The sequence below is a fragment of the Aythya fuligula genome, chromosome 1 (assembly GCF_009819795.1).
Source record: "Aythya fuligula isolate bAytFul2 chromosome 1, bAytFul2.pri, whole genome shotgun sequence".
NCBI lineage: Eukaryota > Metazoa > Chordata > Aves > Anseriformes > Anatidae > Aythya > Aythya fuligula.
Genome location: NC_045559.1, coordinates 199120592 through 199144176, shown reverse-complemented (window position 1 = coordinate 199144176; position 23585 = coordinate 199120592). Strand labels below are relative to the sequence as shown.

The 23585-nt window shown below is 42.9% G+C and overlaps 1 protein-coding gene across 1 annotated transcript in view; it reads right to left on the bottom strand.

The window, feature by feature from the left end:
* Positions 1-23585, bottom strand: part of ME3 (malic enzyme 3) — a 124269-nt gene that overhangs the window by 766 nt on the left and 99918 nt on the right. Inside the window, exons 7-13 of the mRNA XM_032206382.1 lie at positions 14100-14209; positions 4095-4192; positions 3304-3417; positions 2491-2596; positions 1775-1917; positions 1310-1483; positions 558-656 (exon numbers count right to left, since the gene is read on the bottom strand). Coding sequence (XP_032062273.1) covers positions 558-656; positions 1310-1483; positions 1775-1917; positions 2491-2596; positions 3304-3417; positions 4095-4192; positions 14100-14209 — 844 coding nt within the window. The remainder of the gene's footprint in view (positions 1-557; positions 657-1309; positions 1484-1774; positions 1918-2490; positions 2597-3303; positions 3418-4094; positions 4193-14099; positions 14210-23585) is intronic.

Below are 23585 nucleotides of genomic sequence, written 5' to 3'. Positions count from 1 at the left end.
CAGCCCATTAACCACCTCTGCTTGTAGTCTTAAGCTCCCAAGTTACGCTGTGCATCTCTCAGTAGCTCCTAAGCAGGCTAATGTGATTCTCAGTGGGTGTCCCTTGAAAAGGAATTATAAATTTCATGTATGCAGGGCACGAATCCCATAATTAGACAACAAGCCCAGATCTGGAAGAGTATTTAGATGCTTAGATCCCTATCAAACTCAAAAGGAAAGGTTCCAAAATAGCAATTTGGAACCTAAAATCTTTTGGCAACTTGCTTCATGTTTGATGTCGACCCTAAACCTGATTTTTGGAAGTGCTGAGCAGTCACAGCTCCAAGCAATAATGTAGAGCTTTGTGAGCTGTGAGGCATCCAAAATCAGGAGATACTTTTTAAATGTGGCCTTTAGTGATAGAAGAGATCAAAGAAGCACTTCTGTCTGGAAGGATTCCCAAGAATCATTGTGTTAGGCTACAGAATAAGATGATTTTAAAAAACACAAAACAAGAACAATGCCAGGGCTATTTATGCCCTCCCTACCACAAAAAGTGGAAATAAATGAGTACTTACTTTGACAGCGATTTTGAAAGACACCTCTCTGATACTGTCCAAGGGGGGATAGAGTCTTCCTTCTGCAAGATTCTGTTCTGTCACCTCAGCAGCAATAGACTAGAAAGAAGAGGAAGACAGTTTACAGAGATGGTCTCAAGTGTGTGCTACCTTCACTAGGATCACCCAACACATGGTTGAAACCTTGGCAACAATGGAGCTGGGATTAGTTCTCAACTAAGTAGTTCTGAACTACTCAAAATACCTGTGTGTATATATTTAATTACAGACTTAAAACTGCAGCCAGAACAATGGAAGTGCTGTTTCAGGGCAGGTAATGAACAAAATCAGAATCACAGAATCACTGAATGGTTGAGCCTGGAAGGGATCTCTGGAGGCCATCTGGTCCAACCTCCCTGGCTCAAGCTGGGCCACCGAGATCAGATTGCCTAGGACCACGTCCAAAAACTTTTAAAAATCTCCATGGAGCGGAGATTCCACAGCCTCACTGGGTAAAATGCTGCTATAAAGGGTAGCAGCTGTGGTCAGTGAGGGGAACCCTGTTGCCACTCCTGCAGGTGCCTTCACAGGTGCAACGAAGGATGAACCTTGCTCAGGACTTCCTTCCCATGGGAAAAGCCATGGCTTTTTGCTGATGATGTGCAATTTTCATGCAATACTTCACCAGGTTAGCTTCTTGAAATTGCCTTAAGTATGTGCATGTGCCCCTTATAATAATTTTTAAGAAGAGTAGTTATTTGCCACTTGGAAACCTCTGCTGTGAGGAGGAAGATATCATCAGAGATGTGTCGGACTCCGCAGGCAATGACTCCCAGTGCCACTCCTGGGAAGACATAGGCGTTGTTTCCTTGGCCAGGGAAGAAAGTCTGTCCGTTGGGCAGGGTAACCTTTGAGAATGGGCTCCCACTGGCAAATATTCCTCGGCCCTGATCAAAGAGAGAGAAAGAAACGTCCAAGTTCAGAAGAGACATCTCATATGTCTGCTGCTTTCTATGATGTATACTCAGGAAACTCTGCTGACCAGGTAGACAAATGTCCAGCAAAGCCACCCCCTGCTCATACTTCAGAAAGGCCTGGTCTCCAGAGCCATAAACAGTGTCATGAACAAAGCCACTGAGCACTGAGAGGGTGTTTGCACTGCCCAACTGCAAGTCACGCTGCAGGCATGGCCAGAGCGTGTCTGGAGCCCCCATCTTCCCTGTGCTGAGATCCAGTACCTCAGTGAGGCGATAGCACTGCTCCGCTGTGCACTCTGCTTTACTTGTGGGGTTGCTCAGGGCAAACACGATGGGCCTCTCATTGAAGGTTGCCATGTCCTTCAAAATCTTCTCAGTGAAAGCTCCCGCGATGGCTGCGACACCTAAAACAACAGAGGAGTGAGTGGGTGCTTTCTGACTGAGAGCAGCGAGCTGCACTGATCCCTCCTAGACACCTCTGTCACAAAATAACTGTGGGAGGCCTCCATCTCTGGAGATGCAGATGGGAATGTTTCTTGTGTTATAGAGAGATTAAAAGACTGTCTCAAAATACAGCCATTTGCTCCTCCACATCTCCTCCTTGCAGCGCAGGGATCAGGGTTTGGGCTGGTTTGGATGCAGCTCTCAGCACTTTGCCTCCTGAATATTGTCCTCATCCCTGCCCCGCTTGCCTGGGTCACGCTCATTGCTGAAAGCCCCAGATCCTGCCTGCAGTGGTACCTCCATCTGCTGCCCATCTGGGGGTCTCCTACAGAGGGAAAACCTCTGTCCCACAGTTGAAGGGAATGATGTGGAGAATTCAACTGATAAAAAGGGGAAAAAAAAAAAAGAAAAAGAAAAAAAGAAGCAACCTCTTTACTTTTTGACTCTGAGAACAAAAGGAGGCCCTGGAAGAAAGACAGAAACTCTCCTAAGAAGTGCATTGACATGAAAAGGTCATGTTAAGGGAACTCCACCTATAATTGCTGTAGGCTTCACTTTCTGCACAACCTCTTCCAGCGTGTTCATACTGGGGTGGTCCTGGGCAAACATTTCTTTCTCATGGTTCAGGTGGCTCCTGCCCTGTGAGGGAAAAGGAGTCAAACTTCATACTTCTGGCAAAAGGTGGAGACACAATGTAGTAACTCATCAGTTTGTTTCATCTCTCTGCCCTCCTCTTAAACCAGGCTCCTTAGAGCAAGCCCTCAGCATCAGACAGCCAGGCATCGAGCAGTCAGTGTAATGTCATGTGGGGCTGGTCTCCACTCATCTCACCCTCCAAAATACACCCATTGTGTGGAGAAAGGAATTTGGCTGCCAGGGCAGAGAAGTCATGCATGCAGCACAAGTCTCCTCCAGTCTTAGAAGGGATGGGGGCAGATGCCCTGAGGACCCAGAGAGTGCAGAGCAGAGCTGGGCCAGGCTGGATCACCAAGCAGGGCACAATACTGCTGTTGTAATGCCCCATGTATCCAGCACGCATGACTTCCAGTGCTGCTTGAGGCCTTGATCATGTGCAGTTGCAATGCCACTGAGACAGCAGTGCATCACCCTACCACTTTTAGGGGCTCATCCCAAAGCACTGCCTTTGGGATAGCCAGTGCTGCTGATACACTGTTACCACCATGAGATCCAGCCCTCCGAGAGCTGGAACAGCTCTGCTGCCACCAGTGAAACTGCAGCCCTTGCTCCAGGGCTGAGCAGGGTTCAAGGTGTCTGCCTGCTCTGGCCTCTCTCTAGCTTGCAGGAGGTGCTGAGGAAGTGGAGATTAGCTTTGGAGACAAATTTACCTTGACAATCAGTCCCTTGGAGTCCACCATCCAAATTTTTTTGATGGCATCCTCTCGTGAAATTCCTTCCTTTTCCATGGCCATGAGGATGAGATGAGCTATGCCCATCGCAGCCTGAAACAGAGTAAATAAACATTTCATTGGGGTAGTAACATCTGATTGGAGCAGATTTTGAATGAGAATTGTGTTGGGTCCTCCCACAGCACTGCACAAAGCTGGGAGGCTTTCTACTCTGCGGTTGTACAGTGACACACCTTACCCAAAGTCCCGCAGGTGGGCAACAGCTGAGCCAGGGCCTGGACCAACTTCTTTTGTTCACAGTCCAGGCTTCAGACAGTTTTTCCTCCTCTTCTTTCTTTGTGAACACCACCAGACAGACTATCTGAGTGCTACCTGACTTTCTGGCCTGCAGGCAATACGACTGACTCCACAGAATGAGTTTATGTTCTTACAATTCTTTAAATCTCAATTCTTGCAACTGTGTTGCTTAAATGCTCTGGTTTACCCTAAATACCAACCCTGAGGATTCAAGCTAGCCTCACTGACAGCCTCGGAGCATCCAGGAGGACTGTCCAGGACTCACAGGTCAAGATGTCACTGAAAAATTCTTGGCAACTTCTATGCAGCAGCAAGATCCACCTGTAGGCCCCACTCCTGACCAGTGACAAGGAACCTGATTCTGTGCTTTGCCTTCAGGTGGATGGGCCTTGCAGGAAGATTCATGGTTGACTTTTCCCTCACTAAATTTGAATTTAGGTGATATTTAAGGACAAACTCAAGAAAATTCCTACCTCTCCAGCTCCCTGGAAAACAAACTTGTGGTCTGAGAGCTTGTTCTTTGTGATCCTTAAGGCTGCAAAGATGCCAGCGACTGCAACAGACGCAGTGCCTGAAAAGAGAGAAACACCATGACATGGAGATTTGGCAAGGGGATTGTCTGTCCTACTGATACACTGGTAGAAACCTTGTGGGAGGGACCACGCTCTTAAACCACCGGGATTTTGGCATTAACTTTTTCTGAGACTCAGTGTCCTTTTGACTCCATGTAGAGCGAAAGTGGTACTCTCCTGTCTTGCAGGAGTCTTTGAGGGTTAATACTTCAAAGTAGGGAAGGCACTCTGGTCCTTTAGTGACAGAGTCTAAGGTGCATGTGACTTGTCTAAGATCAGATAGAGATCACACAAGACATCTGTAACAGAGCTGCAGACTGAACTTGGGCACCCTTGTCACAAAATCTTTTGTGATCATGGAAATACCATCATCTTCTCCTCACTCACCTTCAGATCACAGCACTTTCTGCTCTCTTTTTACTTCCCTGACTCACCCCTGACTCAGAGGCATCACATCTACCTGCCAAGCATTAAGGAGTGTCTGGGAACATGAGTTTGTCCCAGATTGGTGAGAAGGAATGCAATATGTGGAGAGCAGACAGTACTGTGATGTGTACAGCTTTCCATCCATACAGGGAGGCAGATGGCTAGAGTGAATAAATCTGCCTTTACCCCACATCAGTCACATTTAGTGTTCATCTAATGTTCTATCCCAGGTGATAGAAAACAGTAGAAAGAAATCAGTAACGCATAGGGTAGTGAGGGTTCAGGCACTGGTGGTATCAGGTCACCTGGCCACGCTGGCTACAAGTGCTAGAGGTGGACTAGGAACGGAGGAGGCAGTTTTACCCCTCTGCCTTTCAAAGGATACTACTTGGGATCTGTCCCCAGCTCTGATGTTGCTCTCTCCATTCCTATCTTCAGAGCTTTGTGTGAAGGGAGACCACAGGTAACAAGTCTTGTGTTGTGCTGGGGGGACAAGGAACCCTTTTAGGCTATCAGGCTATTCTGGTTTCACCAAATTTCCAGCATTTCCTCTTTTCCTGGCCTTTTAGTTGTTCAGCACGCCACTGAGATCCCTCGCAGCCCTGGGGTGCTGCCAGGCACCAGCCAACAGCCAGGGAGGGAAAATCAGAGCAGCTCATGAGCAAAGCGTGCCCATGACCAGTGAAGCCAGCAGATGGTGCTGCTGGATCTGCTGAAGACAGAGAAAATAACGAGCTTTACGGCACCTTCTCTTCAGTGTGACAGTCACAGCTTAGGAAAGCTTACTTTCCTGGTATATCATGGTGTTAGGAAAATGATTTTCTTTCATTATTTCCTTGCATGCACAAAACCTAGCGGGAGCACAGTTGTTCTGGACGAGAAGTAACTTTTATTAACATAGCCTATTTTGCATAAGGAACCCATTTAAGAACAAATTAAATCTTTTTTTTTTTTTTTTTTTTAATGGCTAAATGAGACTTGTTTGCCAGTACCACCATCTCACCAAAGTCTTGCTTTTGTAACTCAGATGAGTTCAGTTCTCTGAAACTGAATAATTACTAGACCTAACAGGGACTCTGGTTTAACAGAGGTGGCAGTGGCCATGGTCCTGCAGCAAACATTAGCACCATAATGTCTATGCATGGCACCCAGGTACAGAATGGCAGCAGCACTGTTTCTTACTCAGGAGGGCATTGCAAGTATCCCTGTATTAGACAGAAAATGGACCAACCTAACAGTTTAATATTGCAGGTTGTGGTTTCTTAAACCTCTTTCTTGGAAGGAATCACTCAAGACACTCACTTCAGCAACAAGGATGAGTTCCCTTTGTTAGCTCAGAAAACTGTTTGCATAAGTTTATTTCCAGATTCAGACCATCTGGGTCCAGTTTAAAAGGATGTTGATACCAAAGGAACCAGTCAATCAAATCTCCCCTGCTTCAGTGTTAATGTTTGCCAGCTCAGACAACTGAAGTATACACATGAAGGATTTCCTCCTGCTTCTCTTGCTCTAAATCTCTGCCTCTTTAAGCTATATATAGAGTAATATATTTACCTGGAAAAATGAAATGTCACATGAGTAGAAAAATTAGAGTAGAAGACAATGAATATACAAGGAATTTATAGGAATGACAGATAATTGCATAGATGCATTATATTAGATTTTGCTTTTTTGGGGTGTCACACAGGTAGCCCATGCTCATTCTCTGCATTTCAGTAAGTCTATCAGCAGCAGCACTGCTTTGCTACTGCTAGGGACAGGGGCTCCTCTGGAGAAGGCATGAACCTGTCCTTGCTAAAGCAGAGACCTGATCTGGGTCAGATGAAATGCACCCTGAAAGTGTCTCTGCCACCACTGTTTTTTAAGAGACGAAATAACCCACCCTGGCACTCAGAACTGCAAAGCAGTGGGGAAAGATCAGGGTCCCACAGTTCTCAGCAGTGCCAACCTTGTGGTATACAGTAGAAAACGAACACCTTTGTATATGCTTACACATGCTCCTGCACTATCTCCCAGGCTTACTTTGTACAGAAATCCCCAAATCCCTGTGTGGGTAAGTGATCAGAGGGGAAAATCCCAGCGTGGAGCCATTACAGTTCAACAGTGTGTCAGGTCAAAGCCTCAGCAGCAACAGATGCCTGGGAAGTATTTAAAATAAACAAACGTAACTGGAGAAATACGTTTCTCTTAGTCCCGACCCAGGCAAAGTTGTTTTATATCCTATCATTGTTCAGAAGTCTGATGGGACAAATGCTGGTATCAGCAAACCCATTTAAACAAGAGGAAAATACTCATGGGACTTTCAACAGAGGGGCTCTGAGTCTTTTTAAGCATGTCAGTAGCAGGAATTTGAGGAGCAGGATGTGGAGAAAGACAGGGTGCACGGATCCATCGTGCGGAGCAATGTGTGTTTTGTGGAGCAGAGCCGCATGGGACAGGGCACGCCGTTGCTCATTCCCCCATGCCTGCATTGCAGAGCAGACAAACAGCAGGGCTCTGCCATTCCTAATCCTCCTCCTCTCTCTCCAAAGTGTTTATAATCCTTCCATGTCTCCTAAACTGCATCAAACCCCATTACTCAAGTAACAAAGTTACGGTACCTTGGCCTTAGTTCAATATTTTTCTTTGATAATTACAATTTCTGAGCATGTAACAATAGAAGCATCTCTGTGGAGAAGAGTTCACAGCTGGTTTGTATAAGGAATTGGCTAATCACTGTAGTGCAATTCCAAAAAGACCACAAAACGAGATGGGGGAAAAGAAAAACCCTCACCATGAGTTGTGGCAAGGGAAAAACAACCACCCTTCAACACATTAGCATATCTGTTTTCCAAAGAGATTGAATGCTGTTATTACAGATAACTACTTCCTAAGTAATTAGCAAGAAGCAGCTTGGCTGATCTGCATCCGAGGTGAGATATGGAAGGGCACAGAGAGAAAAAGGAAAATGCTCACAAAGCATCCCATCTGTCTAAGAGTCAAAGTGAATGCTAAATAATATCACAAGCTAGCAAGCAGACCTCAGGAGTCTCTCCAGGGAGTCCAGACAGAGGACCAGCAAAGAAAAAGAGCCCTTTAAAAATACGGTGCATTCAGGAAGATGGCTATTCCAGTAGGAATTAATCTCTGACAATCAGGCACACTAAAAATATTGCAAAGATTCCCCCCGCCCCGAGGCTGATCATCTGCTTGCTCTAGTGTAAGGCAGAACTAGCCCCATAGATGTCAGTGGAGCAACACCAAGGGGAAGGGATCTGCTCCAGAGCTTCAAAATGCAGCAGAGATGGGAAAGGCAGAGGCACCCATGCATTCCACACTGCTGGAGGGGATGGCCAAATTTAGCCCCATATTTTCATTTTTCACCCTTGCTTTGCCTGCTTATATTTCACCCCATCAAAACCCTGCTAAGGTTAGGGCCCAGGAAACAGCAAACACCTGTTCAACAGCTCCAGCGAAGGGCAACCAAGAAAATGTATCTAAATTTATGAATGCAGAAGCATAGAGCTTTTCCAAATCCTGGTTCACATTAACTCCCTACAGCCATTCAGCTTGTTACTGGAAAGAAGAATGGAGCTCATCCAGATGCACTCCAAATACATGTACATAATCAAAAGTCAAATAGAAGAAAGCTGAAGCAAAAAGCAGCCGAAGTGTTTGCAGCACAAGGTCTTCACCTCCATGGCTGTCGGCTATTGTTATCCTCCCCCCAAAGTGCCTCTGTAAAATATTAAGGAAATAAATCTAGAAATGGCATGGAGCAAGTCATCCAGAACAGCAGTAAAATGCAAAGCATTGATGCTCAGGGAAGAAATTAATTTCCACCATTAACAGATCTAGGGGCACTGGTGACCCAGATCTTCTCTGGAGGTGGTGGCATGGTGAAGAGCTCCCTAATGATGGAGCTTACCTTAAGGCAGATGCCTAATGCTGGTCATCTCTAGGTGCCTGCTTTTTCTCCTTGCACTGTAAAGTGCTTGGACTATGCGGTGTGGTGCCTTAAAAATATGGCACAACCCTGGCCTGCAACACAGGGCTATGCACCAAACACCAAACAAGAAAAGCAGGAGAGGAAAGGGGGGCAAATGTTATAATCCCCCAAATGACAGAAAGTGATCTTTAGGGCACTGCACTAAGCCCAGGGTCTTGCAGACCATTCCCACCCAGGAGTCCAGGCTGTCCTGATCTGGCTCGTTTAGCAGTCAATGAGTTATTTAGACACAAGTCTAGGAGCCGTCTCTTGAATCGTTAATGTATTAGCATCAAAAGGAAATACAGGAGCCTTTCTTGCTGCAGGGCACAGCATGTCCAAAAGGGCCTGGTAATGGTGAACCCCTACAGGACTGAGAATATCTCCACATCTATCTTCAGGCTGGGTGAATCCCCACGGAGAGAGTGTGCTGCTCAGGAGCTGCCTGGCAGGACACAGCCTGCTTTGTCCTGCAGCGTGACATTGTCCAGCACTCCCTTCCTATTGTGCTTCCCCCCCCCCCCTTTAATTTCCTGATGATAATTACTGATGCATTTTCCACGCCAGCTGAAACAACAAAGTTAGATACTGCATCATTTTAATTTGCTGAAATTTGTCAATGCCTTGCCAAAAACTAACCCTGCTTCTCAAAGCACATGGAAATGTGCAAAATGGGCCATGTTTGCATGGGACTGATTTCTAACCTGTCCAGATGCTGGAAGCTGCTCAGATTTGCAGTGTTGGAGTTGGTCTGTTCCCAACCTCAGCTAAGGTCTGCGAGCAGTGCTCCTCCAGGCTGAGACACTGCTGCCTGAAGCATCCTGGAAATCTTATGGGAAGATTATCTGCTAGGATAATGATACAAGGTGCCTGGTGGGTCATGGTAAGTTTGGAGGCTTAGCAGCAGTTGTACAGCCAAGAACAAAAGGAAACCATTGTTCTAATGACTGGGAAAAGATTGAGAAGTTCTTCAAAAAGTGGTCCCCCCCTATGCATGATTCTAGGCATGGAGGAACCATGGAAATAAAAGGACTGAGTGTTTTTAACATGGCTAGTGATTTGGGGATTCCCATCTTGAAGTGCCTTGAGGAAGTCTCATTTGCATGATGTTCAGCCTATTTTAGAAACCCTGTCTGTTCTCAAATTGGACATGGGGAAATCTAAAACACACAGATGAGTGATTCTTTGAGAAGCTATCAATGTTATTAATGTTACCAGGTTTTGTGTTAAGACACTGCTAGAGGTGCCCAGAGACAGAAGATTGTAGGCTTTATGTTTCTGTGCACCATTCTCTCTGCCTTGCCTATATGTATGAAAGGCATTTGAATGACATATACAAATACAATTAATTAAATAAAATGTTAGAAATATCTTCATTTTTCTGCAACTCTCACTTAACTTGCAGAACAACTTCTGTACTGGGTAAGTACTCTGAGCCCAAAAAGTTCATGTTTGTTATGTGAATATGGAAAGTGACACACTGATCAACGAGGAGGATGAGCTTTTCATAGCAAAACTACAGTTGGAATATATGTCTGGAGGTTGGTCAGTCCAGTGTTGGTTTAAAGCAGGGCCAGCTTCAAAGTTAGGTTAGGTTGTTTAGGGCCTTGTCGAAGGATGAAAGTCCCAAGGGCTCTCTGTACAACAACTTTCATAATGAATATTTTTTATTGTGTCTTACTGGGTCATCATACTGAAGGATCTCTGTAGGAGCATAAAGATTCCAACTCAGCAAGCCAAGCAGTCCAACCCCAATCACAGGTTGATGGGTCTGATGCCATTTCTGCTTAGTCCAAGCACAAACTGCTCCTGATTCTTGTGGGCACTCAGTGCATATCTCTGATGGCTGAAAAGCAGCTCTGCAAGAAAGGTCTTGGGGGTCCTGGTGGACAAGAAGATAAGCCAGCAATGTGCCCCTGTGGCACAGAAGGCCAACAGCCTCCCAGGCTGCATCAGCAGAACTGTAGGTCAAGGAAATCGATCATTTCTCTCTATTTCAGCACTTTTGAGGTCTTAATTAGACTACCATATCCAGCGTGGGGCTCTCAGCAGAAGGAATTTATTGACAAACTGGAGTGAGTCCAGGGAAGGGCCATCAACATGACCAGGATGTACAAAGAGGACTGAGGGACCCATGTTTGATTAGGCTGCAGAAGAGTAAGAGGGCATCTAATTTCTGCCTATAATACCTTCTGGGAGGTTGTAGAGAAGACGGAGTCAGATTCTTCCCAGAAGTGCACAGCAAAAGAATGAGGGGCAATGAACACAAGTTGCACCTAGGGTAATTCCAAATAGATATTAGGGGGAAAAAAATGCACAAGGAAGATAAGAAAACTTTGGAACAGGTGCCATGAATAGAATAGAATAGAATAGAATAGAATAGAATAGAATAGAATAGAATAGAATAGAATAGAACAGAACAGAACAGAACAGAACAGAACAGAACAGTTCAGAGGTTTCAAATCTCCATCCATAGAGATATTGCAATTTATTTGGCTGGACCAAATAATATTCTCTGTGGAACCTGATATAATGTCTAAATTGGATCTAACTTAGAAATCACCTTGGCTTTGAGTGAAGGGTTGGACTGGGTGATGTCCAAAGGTTCGTTCCAAAGTGACTTCTTTAATAATTTCATATATTTTCTAGTATGAAGCAGGAAGGCACAGATGGTTATCGCAGGGGTACACAAGACTTGACACTCCTGTAAGACTTCAGTTTCCTACTTTCTGTTTATTACTGTGCACAGTTCAGTGGAGCAAAGTCGCAAAAGGAGGACAAAGAGAAGGATTCAAGGCATTCTCATGCCCCTCCAATTTCACACGTGCTGCATTGCCTGACCTGGTACTTCACTGGGAAACGGGGAGAAGGGACAATCAATTTTCTCCCACGTAGCTGAAATTGAAGCTGTTGCCCCTTGCATGAACCCAGACGGAGCTGGGAAAGGACTGATGTCATCACCCCCACAGAGGAAGGAGAAGCTCTCCCTTAATGGGGAGCTCCCACGTGCGGGCACTGTGAGCCAGCTGCTCGCTCCCAGGCTAATGGCTTTCAGAATAAGAGCAATCACCTCATCCCGTTTGTGGTACCTGGCAGGCATCCCACTCAGCATCAGCAGGCTGGCTTCAACTGGAAAGGGCCTGAGTCATTTTAACTTTGCTGGGTTAGGATGGATTTGGTAATATAGTAATTTGAGTGACAAAAAAAAAAAAAAAAAAAAAAAAAAAAAAAGTAGGCGTTAATATTATAAATTGCCTTCTGTTTGTATAAGGCCCTGGGATAGCAAGAGAGAGGCCTAAGGGAGATGAAGTGGAGCAATTTATATTTTCTTCCCACACCTCGTCTGTGTGTGTAGGCATACTGCATTCAGACTCCCATTTACCAATGGACAAGGACTTTAATTAGCGCAGCTCAGGCCTGACCTACCTTGCACTGTTTGTGCCTAAGATGTGTTTTTAAATCAATATACCTGAAACAGTGCCAGCTCAGAAGCTAGGATAGTTCAGGCTTCAGGAGGTCTGTTCTTGTCTGAATGGAGCAAAATGAATCAGGACTGCTGCAAGGCATTGCACAATTCTCATTAATCATTTAAAACACAATTTGCATTTAACTCTCCCACTTTTTTTTTTTTTTTAAGTAGGCAAATAATGAAACATCAGCATGTTATAAAAGAGAGAGCCTGAAGGAAAAACAAAGAACAGGAGGGTGTAAATGAGAGAAGGGCACTTTCTACCTTTCTGATATGGGGAATGGAGGGATATATTAGTATGGGTAAATCGTCTACTTATCCCAACTTCATTTATCTCTGACGTTACTCCAAGACAAAGCTAAGTGGGTCCAAGTTGTTTCAGCTTCACAAAGGTCCCTAAAACTCATTTGTGACCCTGGCTTGGACTCTCCTTTTCTTTCTGACAGCTACATAAGAAAGCCAGAAACAGTGGCTTGCTTTCCCTGACTCATCACTTGTCTGCTCAAAGGATCAGCAGGATTTATTTCTTTATCTGCTACTGTGGAAACAGTGCCAGCTAGATGCTTTATTTTAGTGGCTTTAGTAAGACTTAAAATCTTATCAGTCCCTCCAGAAACCTCCATCCAGCCCCACAGATGTGCCACATCACCTGGCCTCCTTTCCATTCAGCCACTGAGTCCCCTTCCACCTGCAGAGAGAGCAACTAATCCAAAGTAAGTTTTTACATCATCTGCTTTATATTATAGGCTTCATCTATCCATCTCCAAGAAAGTTTGAGTTCTTGGTTCTTTCCTTCAAAACTTCCAATCAAAACTGTATCCCCTGGACTCTATTTTTCTGTGTTTCTCTTGCACTGGAAGCCTTTTCAGGTGCCGAGAAGAGCTAGCAGTCTGCTTGTACAGCGTTATATACCTCACCTTCTATGAAATGCCTGAAGCTCCTCTGCTTCTAAACCCTCTTCATGAAAGTGTCTTTGAAAAGGGACGATGCATCCGTTTACAGCAAATGTATTCCCACAAGCCAAGGTCTTACTGACTCTTGTGTCTTCACAGATATGAACGATCTATTGCACACTGCCAAATGTTGCTAGATGGGTGGTTGATACGGAAATACTGCTGCAAAATTTGCTTACAAAAGGGCCATCATTGTGTGAAAAACAACATCAGTAACTTTTTTTTTTCCAATCTTTTTCAAATACAAGTGAGGATAAGTCCTACTGACTGCAAATAATTAAGTCAACAAACTGCCAACATTTCTGCATGTTGCAAGGGGGACCAGACAAAAGAAGAAAAAGCAAAGAAACTCACAGAAGAACTGGTTATTTTTAATTACTTGGGAAGATCCTGTCCCTGCGGGATGGGCAAACACCCCTTCCAAAGGTTTAAAGCAAAGTCAGCATCAGGCAAGGATGGCACCAATATGCTGCTTGCATCCCTCTGTGCACTTGAGCAATTCTGCTGACAGATGAGCCTCACAAGGCCTGGGAGGCATGCTGTTTCTAACCCCAGCTTTGCTGTTGCCATTTCTCTTTGGTGCTGGAAGAGTTATGTTAACCACCCTAGGAGACAACATCTGTTCTCAGACTACCCTGGTGTTCGCATCCATGGAGAGGAAAAAAAGCTGGTTTTGCCTTATCATTTGTGCATATAATGGGGAGGATAACAAAAGAGGGACATTGCCAGGATCAGCTAATAACCACGTGGCTCACGGAAACTGAAAGCCTTGCACAACTGATAAAACATCAGTATTGTTTTAGCTAGATTGTAAGAAATTTAATGGAACTCTCTAAATTATATTAATAATCTAAAGCACATGATCCATTTTCTGCACAGAAAATTGTTGCAGTCAACAGCTAAATTACTAAAAACAATGGAGACTCACTTTTCCACTCTGACTGCTGTGCTTCTTTTTTTTTCATGCTTATGAGTAAATGCTAAAACTTATCACACATCTGAGTATTGTGTAATAAACACTCTTGTAATCTTAATTGCTTTTCCTCGTAAGAAGGTGAAGGTTAAGTCTGCATTTTCCTAACTGTACTTACCCTGAATATCATCATTGAACGTACAGTATCTGTTGCGGTATTTATTGAGGAGACGAAAAGCATTAGCATTGGCAAAATCTTCAAACTGGATTAGGCAATTCATACCATACCTGAAAGATAAAGGGTAATTTAAAATGGATAAAAATATTTCTACAACACAGAATGATATATACACCTTTTATCAGGACAATGTATCTAGAGACTCAAGTGCTAAGATAATCACAAGCACTGATTCTCAACAGAAATGCATCACATACCATCAAACAGGATCACCTCCTTCCCAAGCTCTGCACATGCAGAAATATGGAGTCTCTAACTAAGAGTAAGTTGTGTTCGTAATGCCTACTCAAGGGACACAAAGGGTTTCCTGATTTATCAGAGTGTGCATATATACACATATGTATATACACATCTTTGTACTATTGTATGACAAATTTTCACGTATATTTACCAATGATATTCTCAAAGCATTGGAGATGCTCTTTTGGAATGGATATTGCAATTGTCATGTTGCAATACAGCAAATCTGACTGCATAAAAAATCACATCAGTTAAAGTAACGTCACCAAATGCCCACTTCAACCATAGGTAAGGGAAAGATGAGAAGAAAACTGCTTGTAGGTTCACATGGACCCAACTACTTCACTGTGTGATTTCATAGCCACATTTGTGTGCTTTGGAAACACATTTCTCTCCAATGAGTTGCTTTGCAGGAAACCAGCATACAAGGACAGCCAGTGACCCGGATAGTCAAAAGGCAGGAAATAACTGCAAACCTTCCATAATTATCCAATAATATCAGAGCAAGTGTGTAGTTTCTAAAAAATGGATAATACTCAAGACTGCTCCATAAATATTCCTTTCTTTTACAGAAATGTGATGGACAGTGGGAGAAGCATGGGGAAAGAGTATGGCAAAAATTAGCAACTCCCGTGCTGCAGTCTGGTGGCAGGGCTCTCAATAGCTGCACTGTATTAGAGACATGAGCCTCTCTGAGACTGAAAGCTGTGCAGAGGCAGCATCACCTTACATCCCTCTGATTCAGGCTTTCCTCTTATGCCACTGAAATCTGAGGTAGGGTACACCCGTGCTTTAATCTATAAAAGAATACTGGATGAAACACGCTCCATTTACAAAATGTGGCTCCTGTCATGAAAAGCTCTTCTCATGGCATTTGCGGTCTGGGCAGTCAGGCTCACCTGGCAGGGCCCTGAATTTTTAATTCTTATTATTTCCCATTTCAAGTTCATCTATCAGCAAGAAGATGGTGATAAGCACAAGGATTGTGCTCCTTTAATCATCTATCATGAGAAACTCGTGCTTTATAGACACTCTGGTCTCAAAAAGGGAAACAGGTCGGCTCTTGCACTTACTTCACCTCCTCTGCATGCTTTTTAGAGAAGTAGCACAGTGATATAATAGATATATTTGACTCTTTAAACAATTTAGATGTAAAAGCTCAGATCCAACTCAACACCTTGCTTCAGTTCAGTTTCCTGTAAGGGGTAACATGCCACAGCAGGAGGTTTTCTTCCCAGTTAACCTGAAATACAATGACGGAGGTCAACTTCAACTTATCTCGTGCAGTCTATGTGCCTTCCTAGTACCTGGGTACCATCAGAGATGGTCTGCCTTGCCCAATATTTTCTTCTGAAAGAGAATACAGTGCAGAGGGGTTAAAAATTACTTTCAAGATGAGTCTGTTTCTGTTGTGTGCTCCTACTTCATGAGGTAGACTTACTCCATGCTCTGCGATGTCAGAGTCCAGCAAACCTTCTCTGGGTAGACAGATGCAAGCATTACTGGTCATACTGGCCAGCAGGGCAGCAACTTCTTGTCTTTTTTTCTGTGCTGGAAGGAGCAACACCAGAGCAATATCCCTGTTGTGGTTACACCACTCCTCCCAGCCTGGATATGTGGGGTTAGGCTTGGATTTTCCAAGGGACCAACAGACTTTACTATTCAGCAGGATCTAGATGCTAAGGTGGAGGAATTCCAGCTTGCCACACTTTAAGAGGGGAAACAAAACTAGGCTTCATGCCATTTCCAAAAAGGGCTGCCAACTGCTCCCACTGGTTTTGTAACTGAGCAGGACAAAGTCTTTCCTGCACTCTGTATGACAGCCCATGTTACATGGCTCAACAACAAGTGGAGTCTATTGAAATTTTTCATATCTATAAGATGCTCTTAAATTGTTCTTGGTGTGCTGCTAACTACAAGTTACACTGAATATTTGAGGGACAGTTTGCTTATACACTTCAAGCCTTCACACTGCAGATTCTGTTAGCTATCAGAGTCATCCAATACCAACATTTCTTTTGAAATGCTAAGCAACACCCTGAAGAGCCATGTATGAAAATTTCCAGATTCTCTGTCTCTGTAAAATCTTGAAAATCAAAAGAACACTTTGAACTCCAAGGAATTTGTGTAAAGAAAGAATACAAAAAGTATCTCAGAAAAAAAAAAAAAAAGTTTTCTAATGGATGGTCCTCTTGACCACAATTTTGGATGTGTAAGGAAAGCATGGCTAACAGGGAGATGACACACCACTCAGAACATCTGCTAACATCTCACAGCAAAGAATTAGCAAATCTTGAAGCAACCTCAGTTGCTATAGAAACTAACACCAGTCTTACTATTTATTTGTATCACTGAGGAAGTAAAATTACTGGCTTGGTGAATAAAATCAATGATCTCAACCAGCATGAATGTGTGTGACCAGCTCTCCAAGAGTGCTAAGGGTAGATGGGTGTGTTTCCCTGACTACAGAGTCAAGTCTATAAGAATATTAATCAAAATACTTTTGTTTGTTTGTTTGTTTAGAGCACAGAATCTTTCCTCACTTCACATATGTGGTCTGCAGCATGTGACAGTGCAGAGTAACTTCTATCGTTTTTCTCTTTGATCATTTTTATTAAGCAGAGCACAAGAAAAGCATGGTGGCCCATAAACACTTCATTTCTCTCATGCCTCTCAGTATGATGGGACTGTGTTGGAATGGAAAAACTGCTCATTAAGCTACTTTTTGAAGATTAGTTTCTTTTCCTCTGCTACTGAGACTCTTTAAAGTGTAAACCACATTTTTGAAATTTATTTTTTAATGTGAGAACTAAAGTTTTCATTAATAAAGATTACAAATTGCTCATGGCAAGACCTAATGCTTTAAATGAAATATTCACAGCTAAATCACAGATTAAAATCTCAGGATGATGTTAAAGTGACAGTCCTTAAGGACTACTCATTTTACTGGGGTTTTGAGAGGATTTCAAAGAAATTGTGCTGCTCCAAGTCACTGAAATTAAAAATAAACTGGGCAGTTTACTGAGCCCTGTCTTTGAAATCAACCAGTTCATTTTTACTGCCCTTTCTAACATTACTGCAGTGGCTGTGTGTTCCTTTTTAGGGTGACCCGATAAACCTAAGGATAAATTTAGCAAGGAGAATGAACAAAACAACTGCTGGAGCCATTTGCAATAACATCCTTGGAAGTAGCAACATGATGAGTCAGTTTTACTGCCCATTCTCCACAGCACAGTAACTCAAGATTTGTGTAACCTGTTTTATCCCCCGGGAATTCAGAGAACTCTAAAAGGAGTATTTGGGTAGCATCCAAGAGCAGAACGTAGCCAATTTAGGATTTGGGGATAGAAGTGTTTTAATATGTACCAATGCTAAAAAAAACATCCAGCTTAGGAGTCAATGTGGAGAATAGCTGGTATTGCAAACGGAAAGGGTGGTCAGAGAGCTGCTACTTGTACGGGAATTCAGCCAAGAAAAAGCAGTGCAGACGGATTTCTTTCACTACCTTTACATATCTAAAAGTTCGCTGGGTAATGCTAAGCTAGATAATTCTGTCTGCCTTCACAGACAACAAAGAATAAGAGGCACATCCAGTAGCAAGCTCTTTGAACTAGTCTAAATGGAAAATAGAAGTAAAAGTTCTGGAGATGCCTCTTTCTCCACATTCTCTGTGAATGCAGTCTAAAACAACCACCTTAAATTTAGGCATCTACCTTTAAACACCTAAATTAGGAGAGATACCCCTCTCCCCATGTTATCTAATCATCACAGCTGCTTAGGAAGATCTTAAATATATGTTATGCACCCTAGGTCACTGTCTTATCATGTTTTCTACTGCAATGCTTTGGTTTCCTTCAAAGCCTCTAATTTATTTCCCAATCTTCTCTAAAGAAATTTCCCTGCTGCATCCCACATGGATAGTATCCAAGTGGTCCTCTACCAGGCGACATGGAAGCACTTCAAGATGGAATGAAATATACTGGTCAGTGTCACTCCTTCATCATATTTTTAAACATGAAAACTGTAATTTAACAAAACTGGTTTTGTAAAGTTATTGTGCTTCACTGAAAGAATTGTAGCTTCTATTAAGAAAACCAAATTGATAATTTCCAGTTGAAGAAATCATTTTTAGTGAGGTGTCTAACCAGTTAAGAAATTTAGCTCTGTTTAACTTGTGAGATCTGATATGAATGCAGCCCCACTTAGCACACACCTACGCATTTACAACATGCTTGCTGTCTATAGGCCAAAGATGCCTCCTTATAGAAAAACTGATTGTAAAGTGAATATTTGAACAGGGATTTCCAGCCCAGGAAAGTCATGGCCAGCTAAGGTTGGCTCCCTTCAATAATTTGATCTTGTCTCTCAGTGACTCATCCCCTCTAGAGCCTCATTTCATCTTCTTGGCATCCTGGACATTAGCATTCAAATACGCTGGATCTAATTGTCTTTATCTGAAAGGAAAGCTCCAGTGGAGACTATCAGCATTTCACATGGACAAGGTACATTGAAACACAGCAAGTTCCTTTGTCGTGTCTGGTTTCTTCCATCTCCCAATTCTTTTCCCCCCACTTTCAGAATACGAAGGTTTTAGTTTTTGACTTTCTGATATTGGAATCACGTCTGTTCTTATGTGCAGATCCCTTGGGATCTCTGCAGCCCTATGTCTCCTAGTGAAACTGGAGCTTTCCACTCAGTTTGAGAAATTCTTATCTTTGCTGTAAGTAATTCTTATCTTATCAGGCTGTGGAAAGAGAAGCTTGGTCAGTTAATTTCTATGCCTTTCCGACAGAGGTGGTTTTGAAGGAATTCAGGCACACTGGATATAAATCAAGAGATACTATAACAGCAAAATGGTTTACTGACACTAAATATCACCCAGGTTGATGTCTTAAGCCCCCTGTTCTGCTACACATTTTTCAGCAAATATGAGATCTTTGGAGTTATAAGTTTCTCAGATAAAACACTCAGCCTAATTCCTCTCTAAAAACAGTTCCTCTCTTCTATCCTCACTCTGTCATGGCTACAATAGCATTAATACTGAAAATGGTAACTGCTGACATTATAAGGTCATTATTTCCTACAGTTACCTTGTCTCCTACCTCACTGTTGGCTGCCAGACCACCTGTGGACCCTGTTTTCTACCCTCCCTGGAATTAATTTAGCCATTTTTTAGAAATGGAAACAAGAAGATGTACTTTGTCAGTTCTTCCTCACTGAAAATAAAAAATAAAAAACTGCAAGTCTTTCACTGTAAATTTTATGATTCTATCTCATTAGTTTGCATATTTTGGGGGTTTGTGCCAGAAATAACTATGACCCAAACTCTGGATTTCACACCCATACCTTGCAAAAAAGCTTCCTGTAACAATAACTTCGCTGAGAAATGGTTTATGGAATGTTCCTATACATTAATTTTAGTCTAATCTCCAAAGCTCATCAAATAGATTTTGCACAAACAAGATTTTTAATGAAATAATATATTATTGATAAAAATTGTGGTATAAGACTGTCACCCTGACAACAAATGAGTTTAGGAGCCAAACGCATACAATGGTACAAGTCTGTTGTAAAAATTACCACCTGAAACTCTTTATTATGAAATTATTCCATTTCCTGGAAAGTAAACAAGTATAGGATCCGTGCCTTGTTTATCACTGCACTGTTGTTCTGATACTGTTACTATCCACTTAGAGCTATGCTAACTCAAAAGATGCTGTTAGTAAAGTCTGTATCCCCTGTAGATGATGACACACAGCTCTCTTCGAAAAGCAGAAGTATAGAACACAGGAGTGTGAATCCCAGAAGTGGAAGGCAGATGTTTTCCTGATGATACTGCACTTAGCTTCTTTATTCAAGAGAGTTCTCAATTGCCTGAACAATCTCATTATGCAACTTGCTTCTTTAATTTTCATTTGTATGTACCTCTTCAAGTTCATCCAGCCTCGTTATAAACCATAAGGCCACAAAATAAAAAAATCATGAGGCTGCAGTTGCAATCTGAGAAGCATCTGAATGAATTGCACAAGTCAAAACTTCCAGGGTGGCCTGAGGGCCTGTGCAGCACGTTTGCCAACCAGTATGAGAAGGGTTTTTTTATTCACTGTGAATAAGGACTATAAAACATTCCTACATGTATATGCATATATATAAAAGGTATTTGCAAGAAGGTCCAGTTCCTTTATGGAAAGAATCACAGGAAGGGCATTCCAAGCCTTGTCTGAATTTATCATTTTATAGCACCACTTCCACTCATTCATGACATAAGGCATTTGCTTCGATGCACTGCAACTCCTACTCAGTCTTGTATGAATCTAGGCAGAAAAGAGCTAAAATGTCATTGCCCTTGTTTTTGACATTTTATTACTGCAGCTTGATGGGCCAAAGTTGTGATTTCCAAGAAAACTGAAATTTTCTGTAAAAGAACCCATCATCATACTTGGGAAGTAATCAGCAGACAGAACTGGAAAACCAAAGTCCACACAAACAAATTCAACAGCACTAGCACCCAAGTCTGGTCAGTGTCCTGAGGCCATTCTTACTGTAAAATTGTTTACCATGACCCTTGGCAGGCTTTTGGGCTGACCAGCACTGTTTTGCCATACAATTCCTGGTCACAGGTTAGGGATGGGTTTAGTCAGGCACCTACTGAAGAAATACCATGCCTGTAGCTTTATAGTGGTAAGAGAGCTAAGCAGCATGGCTACGAGCTGCAAGCACTATGCACCAGAATATGAGCTTTGATGTCTCTTTGTTTTACCAGTAGAGATGCAGATAGCAAAGAAGTAGCTCAGAAGTGGGCAAAGCACTTCCCTCATTCAGCTCCAGCCAGGACTGAGCTCTGCCCCTGGAGAAGACGAAGGAAGTGACTCAAGAATCTGCATTGCCCTTGTGTATGAGTAGGAAGCACCTCTGCACCTCAGCAGTGTTACAGGGGCTTCCCTGAGCATGCCCCAGCAGGGCAGAAACAGGGTCATGGGCCAGCTTGGGCATCCAGAGAAAAGGCAAGTCATTTTCATAAGGTCTTTGCAAAAGGAGGTTTCACAGAGTGGAAAAAAGCTAGACCTGTCCCATATAATGACAAGGGTGAACCTGACAGAACAAGATAAGCTTTTATCTACATTAGAAATAGAGATGGAACCAGCAGACCTAAATAAGCAAACACTAGTGCTTAGCTAAGAAGAGGCTTAGAAGGAAGAAGTACTTTTATTCATTCCACATAAAGATGGTGCAAAGCCTGATATCATTCTTCCTATCACAGACCCAATTCCTTCTCCCTTCTGAGTATGCTGAGGGTGGCGGCTCTGGAGTGGTTTTGCACTCTTTGCATTAGGTAGGGTAGACAAAAGCATAAGTATGCCCCAGAAGGCTCAGCCTTTTCTAGTGTCATTCATGCCTGGGAAATCTCACTTCAGGATTGCACTGTTTGCATATTTGCATGTGTTTCTGGCCAAGAAGAGGAAACCCAGATAGGTGAAGAGACAACAGAGAGACAGGTTTACTACTTGGAGGCACAGCGCCAGGCAAGTGCACACTGCTGGTTCAGGAGGAGCTCTTCTCTTACAGGATGTAAACAGATGTTACCTTTAGTGTCAGAAAAAGCCTTTCATTTTTAAGTCTTTCATATAAGTGAGAGGAAGACAAGTTTTCCCTTAAAAAATGACAATGAAAACTAAAATTAAAATAAAAGTTAACCTGATTCTGAAACCATTGAAAAAAAACTTTCAAACCCTCACTTTACAATGTGATATAATTTAATAGCACCATTTATATCTCCCATTAAATAGTTCTAAAAGTGCTAAAGGGAGAAGAGAGACATTAGAAAGCATGATGTTTTATTACTTGAAAAGTAATTTGTTTAAACTGAATAGTTTCAAAAAATTGTTTTGAAAAGAAATGACATGAGTCAGGTTTGTGGATTGCCACGTTAATCACAGCACAGGGAAAGCTTGACCCGAAGATCCACATTAAGAGGTCATGACTGCAGATGTAGCAGTTATGACAGTTGTCAGAGTGAGACAAAAATGCAGTTGATTTTATCCTAGAATGCGAGGTTATGAGCCAACAGATGGGAATTTTGCAAAACCAGATCAACCGCTGCCAACATAAAATTTAGAGCTGTAGTTACTGGGTTTAGAAATTCTGCGCCAGAGAGCTGCATCACAGACCAACAGGAACTATCTCCTTGAGCCGCACAGTACTTCTAACATTGGGTAGGAGTCTCACCAGCTTTCTGCCAACATAAACACAGTCACGCTCTGAGGCAAAGAGCCTGCTGTGGGTTCAGTCAGTGCTAAATCAATGAAAGTGACCCTTGAAACACAAAGATAGCAGGAAATCCCTGAATCTCAGATTACTGGAAGCTGGGGAGTATGCCAAGGATGTACTATTGCATGCATGCCTGTTCTTAGTCATATCCCTGGGCATCTGCTATCAGCTACTGCTAGAGAGAAGATATGGGGCCAGACTGAGCCAAGCTCCATCACAAAGCTCTTGGAAAAATATCTGGAAAAACCATGGTCAACATTCATTATATTCCTTTAAATAACAAAACAAAAACAAACAAAAAAAAAAAATAAAAAAAAATACCTTTTGCAGAGCATGTCTCAGTTTTCAAGCACTAAGACCACTGCTAATGGCTGCTGTGCCACTCTTGTGCTTTTATGATAAATGACTTCAGGTTCCTTGCACTGGGTCTGAGAAAAGGCTGCAGCTGGAGGTACAAAGCTTCTTGGGGACTGGGCACAAGCAGGGGAAATGACCGTGTTAGTGCTCACCCACAGACGTAGCCCTGAGCTACCTCTGACAGTCAGCAAGGAACAGAGCCTCACCACCTGCCTTACACCCAGACAGATCTTCTCCAGCTATGTCTTTCTAAGCCAGCTGTGGTAAATCTGGCTTAGGTGAAAAATCACAGACAGAACGCCCAGGGCAGAGAGCTTTTCAACGTCTGTAACTGCATTATCCCAAAGGATTTGCAGGCAAGTTGTTAAAGTCTGTTACAGCAAGGTTCCTACAGCAGCATGTTTGGAACTCAACTGTTTCTCAGCAGCAGAAAACCAAGCTAATAAAATCTAAGTATTTTATTTTGGCCATAGGCAGATCACAGAAGCTGGCTGATGAGTTCATCCCACACCAAGGCAGGACAACAGGGTTGGCTCTTCCCATCACCATCACCTCTCCCTT